Raw genomic sequence first — 13,345 nt, forward strand, 5'->3', positions numbered from 1 at the left:
TGGCAAAGAAGATCCCACACGCCGCAACTAAGACCGGCGCAGCCAAATAAATAAATATTTTTAAAACAAATAAATTAATTAAATAAAACATAACTTTGTGTGAAATAAAACATTGCTGGCTCAATGTTATTAATATTTGGATTTTTTTCATTCTCTTCATGGCAAAATAATAATAAAGTTTAAAATAAAGGGGAGGAAGGGAAGAAATGGTAACAGAAGATGAAGGCTCCAGTAAGAAAATGAAAATCAAACTTCGCCCCATGGTGTCATAGGAGAGCTTTGAAATCAAATCTTTGAGAGGAAAGACTTGGCCGTAAAGCAAAACCATATGGAATTTTCTATCCAGGAAAATGATATACTTAATGTTTATTGTTGTTGAATCCGACCTCGAAGAACTATTCCAGTTTCTCTTGAAATAGCTGTACAAAAGCAATGAACTGTGTCATAAAACTACTTTGATGTATTTTCTGAGTGTCACAAACAGCTACAAGGTTGAAGTAATTGTGTGTGTGTGTGTGTGTGTGTGTGTGTGTGTGTGTGTGTGTCTGGGGAGGCAGGTGTTGTTAAATAACAGTATTTGAATTATACTTACACTTGGGCCTTCCCATCCATGAGTTCCACATCCTTGAATTCAACCAACCATGGATCAAAAATATTTGAAAAAAATCCCAGAAAGCTCCAAAAAGCAAAACTTGAATTTGCTTATATAAGTAAAAGTATAAGTAATCTAGAAGGGATTTAAAGTATATGGGAGGAGGATGTGCATAGGTTGTATTAGGGACATAGAGCATACTCAGACTTTGGTATCCACAGGGGTCCTGTAACAAACCACCCGAGGATACCAAGGGATAACTGTATAATTCATACATCCCATAAAATAATGCCAAATTACTGAGCACACTAAGACCAGAAACTGGAATACAGAAGTGAAGTCCTGGGTACCAAAGTCTGCCTGGCTCCAATTAAGCTGAAGGTTGATACAACACATATTAAAATGAAGTGGAGAACTTCTATATCCTATGATATTGGAAAAGTCTTAAATGCAATCAAGTAAAATGTCATCCTTAACAATTTCCGGAGACAGTACCATTAGCACATGGAACAAGGTACAAGCTTCTCAAATCTTATCTTTTTAACATTTTATTGGAGAACCGCAGTGCTTTCTCTGTTATTAAACTGTCCGCATTTCCATGTATGATTATTAACGGAGGAAAATAATGGATAAAGAGTAACCAGAACATTCTAGTAGATTTAAAATGTACACCAAAATGTTGCAATATTTACCAGGTGTAGACAAGTGCTATAATAATCACCTTTATAGAGATTACTGACAAAATAACAATGGTAATCAAATATATGTAACTATTTAAACTCGTAACAAAGGCTTCTATGATACTATTAGCAGTAAATGAGCAACACCCATAAAATATGACTTAATATCACCCCCGATAAGACTTTAAGTACATATAACCATTGTTATGTGAAAAACATTATTTTTAATATGTCACAACCCAACAGGATTTAATTACCACACCTACTTCAAACTATTAGCTGTTTAATTGAAACCTGAAAAAGTAGTATTTATGTGGCCATTGAGAATCATTATGATTGATGAAATCTTTTGTGTTATTCCCATTATAGTCACTTGCATTTGTTATTTTTAACAAGGAAAAATGAAAGGGGAAATGTGTGTTTTAGTTTTGCAACAAAGCTTCTCAGATGATGACTAACTTCTTCCTTTGAACACAAAAAGCCTCTTTAACTCATGTACATATATACAAATATGTTCTCTACAATGTGCGCTGAGCAAAGAAAGGGAAGAAAAAACAAAGACGGGGGGGGGGGGGTGGGGAGGCTGTAGGACTTAAGCCAGAATTAAAAGCAACCTAGGCAAGATGAGCACATGAAAGCTGTCAGGATAGTTGTTATTCTTATTCTCAATTACTTACAGCCCATCTGCTCTCAAGGAAGAAAAATCATAGTTTCTTTTAACCATATCCACAACAGATCTCACTTGAAAGGAAACATAGCAAGTGATTTGGCATGAATGGGCATATTACCAATTTTCCAGCATCACTGCTGAATATTTATGTAGGTGACGAATGATGACACTGGTGAAATATTTTAACACGAAGCCTTGCCTTGTAAATCGTCTGAATGATGCTCTGTCAAAACAACACCTACCATAAATCAGAGGTTTTAGGACCAGTATTTCTTGTTCTAACATGCTGCCTGCTCAGCAGAATCGCTTGTGTGAACAGGAATAGATTACTGGGTGCTAAGCAGAGCCATCTTACCTCCTAACTTATAGAGCTATAATTTAACAGGCCTATTATCGTGAAGGTAATTTTGACAGTGCTGAAATATTATACTTGTTAAAAATATGCATTTAGCACTAACCTCAGTGGTCACTTGCACTGAATAAACAGACAGGTATCCCCGCAATTATTCCTCTTCCCTACGGAGGACTCTCTTTTCTAGCAAGGCAGTGGTCTGTTGACAACCGATTTTATAAATAGTATATAGCAAGAGGGTTATTCTGATAGTACAAAAAGCTCACCACGCTGCTTTCAAATCACTTTTCACTTCTTCACAAGTTCACTAGCAACCTGCAGTGGAGGCTAAGGACTCCCTTTCCAGGTTAAAGCAACGGCCATGGTTCAAACCTCCACTACCGTCCTCCTTGTTTCAACCCTCAATTCCTACACGATGCACACCCTAATTCGGGGTATTTTACATGCGCGCAAATCTGCAGAGCCTCACTTCCCACTCAGTCAAGTTGGAAATATTAACCCTTAGGGCAATTCTAGAGCTTTGATTACGGAAGATAAAAGAATATATCTTCTCTCGAACTGTAGTGCTACCAGAAGAATAAAGAGGACAAAAGAAATCAGTACTTTTTCTCTTTTGGTAATGCATTAAGCCCTAACTTAACTTGATCTGTGAAGAAAAACTAAGGATATACATTTGTACCTTTCTTTTTACACTGAATGCATAAATAAGTGAACTAACACGTGTGCGCACACTGCAGAAAAATCAGTCGCGTGAAATGAACATACTGGCCACAGTCCAATTAACTTCGCGTTTCCCTAAGGGAAGAAACACAACATCTAGCAACGCCGGTGGCACGGTTTCTTAGAGCCAAATTAACAAACGGACAGAAAATAAACAATTATTTATCCGGAATCCATTACACTCAAAGCACTCAGCCAAGTGTTTTGTCACAAGGATTCAGCATGAAAAAGCAGGACAACTATCTTCTCATCTTGTCTCCAAAACAAAGGGTGAAATTCTAGACACTTGATAAGAATAAAATATTTCTGCTGACTCTGATGGCATGGATGAAAATGGAAGAAACTGTGTGGTCATATTTCTTACAAAACTCATGTTTGACTCAGGTCCTACAACTGACCATATTCTACCCTTCGGGAATTAAAATATATCCAGTCAAGATGTCAGCAGCGGGGCTTCCCTGGTGGTGCAGTGGTTAAGAATCTGCCTGCCAATGCAGGCGACGCGGGTTCGATCCCTGGTCCAGGAAGATCCCATCCCACCTGCCGCGGAGCAGCTAAGCCGGTGCGCCACAACCACTGAGCCTGCGCTCTAGAGCCCGCGAGCCACAACTACTGAGCCCGCGTGCCACAACTACTGAAGCCGGCACACTTGGAGCCGATGTTCCGCGCAGGAGAAGCCACCACGATGAGAAGCCTGCGCACCGCGACTAAGAATAGACCCTGCCTGCTAGCTTCAACTAAAGAAAGCTGGTGCGCAGCAACCAAAGCAGCCAAAAAAAAAAGTCAGCAGCAGTCTATTCCAGTTACTAGGGTAGAACATATAAACTAAGAAATCCCTGGCAGTCCAGTGGTTAAGACTCCGTGCTTCCACTGCTAGGAGGGCAGGTTCGATCCCTGGTAGGGGAACTAAGATCCTGCATGCAGCACTGCACAGCCAAAAAAAGCAAAGCCCAACTTGTTATTAAAAAAAAAGAAAGGGATCTAAATACCTTGAATGCTAGATATTTCAGGACAACAAGAGTTTACTGTTTCACACATAATAAACCACAACAATGTCTCTAAAATTCTGTATCAATACTACAAAATACAAAGATTCAAGACATAAAAATGGAATTTCCAAGAAATCTTTAATACAAAAAAACCAGATTTTGCAATAAGGTGCTCCTTACATTAGATCCCTGAAATAATGTAGATCATGCTGCCCTCTTGTGCCAGATGTAGAAAATAAAACAATTTCTGCCTGTTCAACGGAAACACAATTTGGATTCAAAATAGAAATGATCTCTAAGTGTCTAACTGATTTACTGTTGACCTGAGAGATTTGCGTTACCTGTGTATGAAGATCTGATACAAGTGGAATGCAGCTTCGGTGATAACAGACAAAGACTGGCTAGGAAGAGGTGGACGTAGCAAACAGCACAGGGACACAGCCCACATCTGCAAAGGCAGCATACTATCCAAATCCAGCTGCAATCAAATCGTGTAAGAAATGTCGAGGCCCCTGGAAACGTGTGGCACTTTAATAAACACACACAGTACCATTACTAAAATACATCAAAGGAAGAAAGCATAGCAGAGAGATCGGTGAGATAATGGCAAGGCAAGAAGAAAAGAGAAAAAAAGAAACATTGCTTTTGCCATTCTAAGGAACAGATTATGAAAGACCAGTAGGCAGTAAGGTATCAAATTATATAAACAAACTAAGTAAACTTCATGCACCCAATACAAGGATTCAAAATGGAGAGGAACATAGCCACTGGAGCTTAGAGGGATAGAACCCTCTTTAAAATCGGCTTCCTGGAATGTTAAACTGCAGGCAGAGAAACTATGCTATTCAGAAGAACCGCACACTTGCCAGGTTGACTCTGCCCTCCTTCTTAAAATACAAGTAAATGAACCCGGGACTTTGGTAGGACAACCTGGGTTTCCGGAACTTCCCCTGGAGGCCTGGTTCTTAGCGTAAGTGCAGAGTACCCCAGTGTCTAACAAAGTTCATGAAGATCTGAGATGAAGCATGAGAAGGGAGACAGGACATCTGGAGCATTCCCACCAATGGACAAACGTATAAGAGGCATTGTGACAATCCAGTTCAGGGTCATTGAGAAGCTACTGGCGCAAGTGGGCCCTGGAGACAAGTATAAAGAAGGGAACTCCTGGCAAACTGCCTGCAAATCCCAGCCAGACTGGGGAATGGGGCAGATTCGATGGGCCTCTGCCTGGAGTTTCCAGCGTCCATCAGTCACCATGCCAACTGCACACACCGGCCAAAGTCCTTCCTCTCCCTCCCTTTTCTAACTCTGGGAGGCTGTCAGGATCCTGAACTCACAGGAAACTTCCTCACCCCTGGGGTCTCCCGGAGAGTGTGCTCTGACAATGGAAGGATATGCTTCCTGATCTCTCCGTGCTCCCTGGAGAACATACTCTGGAACTCAGGGGCCACAACTTTATGCTGGGAGCTTGGATGCATTAAACGCAGATATCTAATGCAACTTAAAAGTCAAGCATGTCCGTCTCTCTACTGTAGAGGGGAATTTTTAAAAATATTATACAATTATTAGGTTACACACAATCCATAATGTCAACTAAGAGGCGTAATTCTTACCCATGTAAGAATCTGTGCTTTTTCCAACTACAAAAAGTACAAAATTTTTATCCAAACAGAAAATTAAACTCGATCACTTAAAATTTTTAATTAAAAAAAGTTTTCACCTACCACTAAAAGAGTAAGTAAATAATTCTTGGCCCCTAAACCTTTGGGGCAAAGTAGGCCTATGCTTGTAGTACTTATTTGGGCTTCTATTTTCTTGAAGGAATGAAGTCCTGCTAATAGATACGGGAGGGGGAGGCAAGATAAACACGAGCGTGCCAGCTGCTCTAAGATTAGTGACCTCGAAGATGTAACCGTGGTCCCAGATCCTTGAATAACAAATAAACCAGCGTCTGAAGAAGCCTACAGGTCTTGAACACGAAGGGCCAGGTTAACGGTGGTCGCGAGCACTCAGGAGGCTGGGGTGACAGACATCCACTCCCACTTAATGCTCCCAACTTTATGGCTGTAGTTTTCACATTAACTGACAAATTGAAGCAACTTCACAGCCGTGATAGCACGTAATCCTCCCATCACTTCGGCACTATGGTGACATAAAAAGACGAGATCTGTGTGGGCCTCTGCAGTTTACCGTCCTGTGCTCTGCACAGGGCCTGGACTAGACAACACGTGCTGAGTAAATCTGCACAAGATGCTGCCCTGAACAGTCTTACTGAATCCTCACAACAGTCCTGTGAAACAGGAGGGGCAGCAGTTATGCCCATTTCACAGGGGAGGAAGTCCCCAGGTACCAAGCAGTCAGAGCCACCAAGGTCCATTAGGCACTGACCGTACGTATATGCCAAGCGCTGTGAATGTACTGACCTAATTAATTCTAACAGTATCAATATATTAATGAGTATGTGGATAGCGCCCCCATTTTACAGATAAAACTGAGACACAGAGAAATTAAATAACCAACACATACATATTAATATAACTTTAACAGACTATTACTATTAGTAACTAGCACCAGAACTGAACCCAGGCAACTGGCTCCAGAGTCCATACTTTCAGAGCAAGGCAGACAACGTCCTGCCTTGAGATTCGCCTGCCCAGCAGTAGGTATCTGCTTTGGCCTTGGTCACATGGCTAGTTGATGGCCAGGCCAAGGTTACTCCTGTCCTCCCCTCCAGCCCACATCCCTGCCTTGAAAGGTACTGTTGGTCACTGCCTGCAAAAACAAAGCCAACCCTGGGCCTCACCACGAGTCGAACCAACTGAACAGAGAGGGCAGGTATGCTGATGAACTAACTCTTCATCGGGGCCCAGGTCAGGAGCAAGACAGGTCAAAGGCCTGAGGGTGGAGGAAGCAACCACGGATAAGCCTCCAGGGACACTCATATCCAGAAACTTACTACTGAAGATCCACCTGCTATGTACCACAAAGCCTCTTACGTGTCACCAAAAGTCCAATGTAAATTATACAGTTAATTTTATTGAAAAGGACGTTTACATTTCACTAATCTTGGGTTTTAATTAATTTTTCATTACCATTCTAGGTAAACCTCATAGTCACGGCACATGCCAGAGCTCTGTGATTCCAGAAGCGGATGGGAAATGAGAGAAAGAAACACACAGCCTGTCGTGTAGAGATTCATTATAAGGAGGTTCTAGCAGACGACCTACCTTAACAGAATATAACGCAGCCAATAATTTAGCAACTAGCCCCAAATATTTAAATATATTTGCATCAAATGTAGGGTGTTTCATTTGCCACACAACAGATCGGTTCCTAAATCATTCTGCAAAGTGAGCATACACTTATCTTTCCACATACACATAAATTGGAATAAAAGCTTATATGCCTCTATATTTAGATATCCTCTCGTAGGCGAAAAATATCAGCAAAGCTTTTTGTAGAAAACGGATGAACATGCACAGTGACTTTCTTCCAAGCATCTCAAATATCAAACGTAATCAGGCATTAAGTACGATAACAAGACATATTTACTGAGAAACTTGGTGTCTGACTTACCTACTGGGTTTCTATCAAAGAACAATACTGGAGCTCTCAAAATGGACTCGAACATTTGGTTGTGCAAAGTTTGTGAAGAACTAACAAGGACGTAGAAAACCAACAGAGATCTGGCGAGGCCAAAAAGGACGGCAGATACAGTTAACCCTGAAATAAAGAAACCACTCAGCACAAGATCTCTGCCTTTTCTTCAAGGATGCTAAACCATGTCACGCAGCTTATAAAGATACTATGTAAATACCTCATTCCATTAAGCATCTGGATTCTAAAGGAGTTTAATGCATTCACAAGATACATTTAAAAAGAGGAATATAAAAAAATCACTGTATTCCTCTCATTAAATAGAAACCTCATGGGGGAAAAACATCAAGTGTGAAATAAAATTTCATTCAAGGATTTCCTAATTCAATTATACAGTCTACTAAAAACTCAGAAGAAAGGTAATTTTTAAAAGTAGTTGATGGTCCCTTCTTCGCACTTGAAATCTTACTAATTACAACGTGTCTCAATCTAATATTGTGATATGCTTTGGTAACGGCATGTGAATTAACAGGTAACAGGAGAAATGATTTACTACCATTTCCTTGTAGACAAAGCCCAAGTAGCTTTAAAGAATATGACAATACCACATTAATTTTCAAGCAGAAAATCTAATTCTAACTAACTGAATTGTAAGAAAAATACAAATTATAAATATAAATAATCATCATTTAAATTCCATTTTGTTAGTGATATAAATGAGTACCTACTATGCACATAAAAATTAAAATACTCTCCCCTAAGACCTTTTTGAACTCACGGTGCTAAATAGAATAACTTCTGTAATAAATATTCCATCAAGCACTTTTTTTCCCTTAGATGACACAACACTTATTTAAACCCTGAGAGCCGCTCAAATTCCTGGATTCCATCAATAAGCATTTTCCTTAGCCCACCATCCTATGTGAATGTATAACAAAATCCCTTCCTTCTCCCTTTAAGCCCCCATATCCACCAGTTCAGAAGGTAAACAGCTAATGGATTTAGATTTCTTAGCAAGAGATCAACAAAATACACACAAAATTTCAGTGAGTATGTTCTTCCGAAGATAACTCACTCTCTATCTTTGCAGAAGGCTTGGGTGAGTATTTCCTGTGGGAATATTTAAAATTTTAGATGAGGATTTCCTTTTAAAAAAGTATGCAAGGCTACATATATTCTAGGCACTCTTGTGAAAACAGACAGCCATGTTAATATTAGCCTGGCAAGCCAGAAGTTAAATTAATCGCACAGTTGCAGATACGATAACATTGTGATCTCAAGGTAAGAAAGACTCGGAATCCTACTTCCCAGACACTGGATTTCTCCCTGCTTAGCTTCTCTCTTAAGTAATTAGTGAAGCCCAAGACATGAGCAATGTGGCAAAGGGGAGTTTTGCATACCTACAAGGGAATAATGCTTTTATCTGGGGGCCCTCGCTGCCAGAGGATTTCATCCAAGGTCCATAAACGCCAAGGTTTATTCAGACAGAATTGGAAACAATCCGAACCACAGGTGGGGATCCGTTTCTAATCCTCTTCCCCATCCATCTAATGAGATAAGATTTAGCTAAAGCAACCTATTAGAATAGACAATAGCCACATATTTCCAGTGGCTGATTTTCTGAATGTGAAATCCTGGTTTGACTTCCAAAATCCAGTACAGAGCAAATTAAGAGTTTTCATGCAACCTCTCTCTTCTAGTAGATTCTAGAAATAATTATTCTAATTAATTCACAGAATAAATGCGACTCAGACTCTTAATCTGTTAAGACATTACTGAATTACTCCTGGAAGCCCTGGTTGCTCACACAGGCTCATAGTAAGCACCTCCGACTCTCGTATAATAGAGCAGATGATTCAATTTTACCTGAGTAAATTCCTAAGTACCAGTATAAATCGAGTTTTTCAGTTACATTTCCTTGTCCGTTAACAGTGACGTTCACGGCACTCTGTTCGTTCGCCCTGTGGAACAGGGAAGAAAAAAACATTATGCAATAGATGGAATTAGGTAAATTAAAAAAAAAATTAACCTCGATTTAGGAGTCATGTTTTATGCTGGAAAATGGTTCCCAGCTCACAAGGCCCTGGGACTGTCTACCTTATAAAAATTCAATTTGAATCACGACTTACAGTTCTCAAAATTGTAAGGAACCTGCTAAGGGTCCGACATCAGGAGAGACCACGGGAGGCTCACACCCACCAGCAGGAACTTTAATTTTTCTTCAGGGAAATGACGTGAGGATTAGAAGAGGGGGCTGAACAAGCCCCATCTCTCCCCCCGGGACTCTGTGGGAAACTGAGGAGTCGTGTCGAGTTTACAGCACTTTGGGTCAGACCAGGAATCACTCACCAGTATGAAAGCCACCAATCCTGAAGGACGTAGGCAACCTGGAGCAGGAAACAACAATCACTCAAACACTGTCATCACTGACCCCCTCAAAACCCCACGCACTAGGATGGGTGATGGAAAGGCTGCAGAGAACGGAGACGGTCCTTCCAGCTCAGGTCAGTGGCAAGCCCCACCCCCCAGATATCCACAGGTCAGGGAAGGGCATGTGACATTTTAAAATCTTTAAAAGACTTCATATTTTTCCTAGAATCTCTCTGTCACGCACACACAACACCAGTAAGCCTCACTTATTTTGCTCTGCACGTATTAACGCTTTTCAGTGCAAACCCTAGTGGACTGCAAAATACAGTAATAATTGTATAAATGTCAGGATTTTTCAAAGGAAGAAAGCTTGACAGCTACTGTGATGGAGAGTTTTCTTTTTTTTTTTTTTTTCGGTACGTGGGCCTCTCACTGTTGTGGCCTCTCCCTTTGTGGAGCACAGGCTCCGGATGCACAGGCTCAGTGGCCATGGCTCACGGGCCTAGCCGTTCTGTGGCATGTGGGATCTTCCCAGACCAGGGCACGAACCCGTGTCCCCTGCATCGGCAGGTGGATTCTCAACCACTGCACCACCAGGGAAGCCCGATGGAGAGTTTTCTGTGTCAGCTTGCCCAGGCCAGTCTCCAGTGATTCCACGAAACCCTCATCTAGATACTGCTGTGAAGGTGCCTTGCAGATGTGGTTCGCATCTATCGTCAGAACTTCAGTAAAGAACATTCCCCTGAACAGTGTGATGGGCCTTCTCCAGTGAGACGAAGGCCTCAAGAGCCATGCCTGAGGCTTCCTGGAGAGGGAAGAAATTCCGCCTCAAAACTGCAGGGTCAGCTCCTGCCTGGGCTTCCAGCCCGCACACCTGCCTTTCCGATTTCAGATTCACTCAGCCAGATCCCACAATCTCATGGAGGCAGTTCTCTGAAATAAATCCCTCGATACACATATTGAAAATAATAACACAGGAAAGTAAATAATACAGCATGAAGAGTATTATTAAGTGTCCACCTTAGGGCACAAATCAAAATAAACGTCCTTACGTACCTGAGCCGCGATGTTTAGTGGAAAAAGGAACATGATGATGAGCCAGTGAGCACTGGCTGTGAAGTAATGTTTGTAGGCCTTGAAACCAACGTTTCCTTCCAAACGGCTCTCCTCAGAGAGTGTAACCTGCATATTCGCAGTCTGGAAAGGAAAGGCAGTGAGAGACAAAACTATCGATAATGAACGCTAAAATTCTCAAAGTTCAACCATGACCTCCACCGCAAAGCTGTAGGGAAAGAGACACAACCTACATTCTGACAGGCGTGTGCAAGACGGTCCGCCTCCTTACAGAGAAAGGTGGGGAAACATCCAGCCAGACCGTGTATGCATTTACCCAACCATGCTACTTCTGGGAATCTATTCGAGATAAGGAATACCATTTGCGCAATGTTCTTGGGTACCTTTGCTTAAATCCGAACACCACGATTTGATAGCCCACTTAAAACATAACTGATTATAAAGTATATGTGCAGAAGCTTTTACCAAAATAATTACACGAAATGTCATGTAGCCAAAGTTGGCCTCTAGTTTATTTGTGTCACTCAGTTACAGAAACATAACACAAAGTGTGGGCTCAAAATATTAGTTAAATAGAGCAAACTGAGTTCACACTGTGAGCTGGAGACGTGTGAGTTTGGATGGCAGGGGAACAGCATTAGGATCCACATCTATTTGGTTCCCGAATTTCAGAGAGGGATTCCTGAGTTTGGAATGTCAGTGGCTAATCTGAACGCTTATCAGAATCATCCAGACTCCCGGGTTTGGAGAGTGAGGGATTGGATATCGAGAAATACCTGTGCATGTTTCTAAGGGAGATCTAGTGCGTTTCTGCATGTCTGTCGGGAGGACTTAGAATACATCATAGAGTCACATGGGCTATGGACGTCCTGGGCTCTATGCTGGCCACTGGAAATGCAAGGTGGATAAGGTGTGGTTCTCGGTCTTGAAAGGTCAGAAAGAAAGACAAGAACTAACTCCAGAGTGTCTACTATGTGTCGGGTCCTTTGGACATGCTACCTTTGGCCTATCACAGGCCATCTGACAATGGGGAAAAATACTACCATCAGTCACCTGCACTGCCAGAACATTCCAACATGTAGGAAAAGTAGCTGATTTTAATGTAAGTCATAGCAGGCTGGGTATGAGGGGGTCTTCAAATTAAGCCTCTTAATTTGAAGAATAAGGGAAGCCAGCGTCTACCAGAGCAAGTACGATTTAATATGGTAACATGAAGAGTTCTAATGTCAGTATCACATGCATCTTAGAATTCACAGCAGTACACCCACTACTGGAGTCCATAGGATTCTCGACCCTACACCCAGAGAAGAACCCTAATCAGGCTTGCTCCCTGCACGCTCTTTTAATTCTACCAATTCCATGGAGTAAGGCCTAGGCAACTTGGGATCTACTTTGGGACAAACGAAGATGTCACGAGCGGAGCAGGTGGAAGGTCCTTGAGTCCACCAAAGAGCAGACAGACCAGGACATGTTGCAGGAGGACAAACTCACATCTTGGTCCTCTGGAGCAGCATCTTTCAACGAGGGTCTGGAAGACTGTTGAGACCAAACTGAGGACTCGGAAAAGGTGCGATTCCTCAGAGCTGGAGTTCCTGGAACTGCAGATGGTTCAGTCTCCTCATTCTCCTTCTTTAAAATGGAACCAAAATCTATCCCAGATTTCAGGAACTCAGTGTAAGTCCCCTTTTGCACCATTTCTCCCTAAAATAGCAATACAGAATTTGAAAGGAATGCATCTGCATTTGACAATACTGATATAATATAAATACTAATCAAGAGACGTAAATTAAGCTTAAATTATGATTTTTGTTAAAAAAATGATCCTTAGGGCTTCCCTGGTGGCGCAGTGGTTGAGAGTCCGCCTGCCGATGCGGGGGACGCGGGTTCGTGCCCCGGTCCGGGAGGATCCCACATGCCGCGGAGCAACTAAGCCCGCGAGCCATGGCTGCTGCGCCTGCGCGTCCGGAGCCTGTGCTCCGCAACGGGAGACGCCACAGCAGTGAGAGGCCCGCGTACCGCAAAAAAAAAAAAAAAAAAAAAAGATCCTTAGATCTGAAATTCTGGTTAACAAATGCAGTTCAGTTCAACTGAACTGAGCATTCTGTTCTCTGTCACAGCCTGTGGTAGATACTGGGGGATATGAAAGAAATGTGTGATCATGAATTTAAAATGCAGGCCACTGATGTAACTATATCATGGGCATTTTCAGGGAAGCAAAAAGCACAGATGTTGGTGGGAGGATCAACACAGTCTGTTTAGACAACATGGGAATTGAGAGAACCCATGAGCGGCGTCTTCATG

At 41.9% G+C, this 13,345-nt stretch overlaps 1 protein-coding gene across 4 annotated transcripts in view; it reads right to left on the reverse strand.

Annotated features, from left to right (window-relative positions):
- The window catches only part of ABCC4 (ATP binding cassette subfamily C member 4 (PEL blood group)), a 225,211-nt gene that overhangs the window by 114,148 nt on the left and 97,718 nt on the right, over positions 1-13,345 (reverse strand). For 3 of the 4 annotated variants that reach the window (XM_067016881.1, XM_059042306.2, XM_067016882.1), the window contains 5 exons: positions 12,536-12,745; positions 11,027-11,167; positions 9,950-9,987; positions 9,467-9,561; positions 7,580-7,726 (listed from right to left, as the gene is read on the reverse strand). In XM_067016881.1, coding sequence (XP_066872982.1) covers positions 7,580-7,726; positions 9,467-9,561; positions 9,950-9,987; positions 11,027-11,167; positions 12,536-12,745 — 631 coding nt within the window. The remainder of the gene's footprint in view (positions 1-7,579; positions 7,727-9,466; positions 9,562-9,949; positions 9,988-11,026; positions 11,168-12,535; positions 12,746-13,345) is intronic. The other variant, XM_059042307.2, reaches the window with a different exon arrangement.

The sequence above is a fragment of the Kogia breviceps genome, chromosome 16 (genome assembly GCF_026419965.1).
Source record: "Kogia breviceps isolate mKogBre1 chromosome 16, mKogBre1 haplotype 1, whole genome shotgun sequence".
In the NCBI taxonomy this organism is placed as follows: Eukaryota; Metazoa; Chordata; class Mammalia; order Artiodactyla; family Physeteridae; genus Kogia; species Kogia breviceps.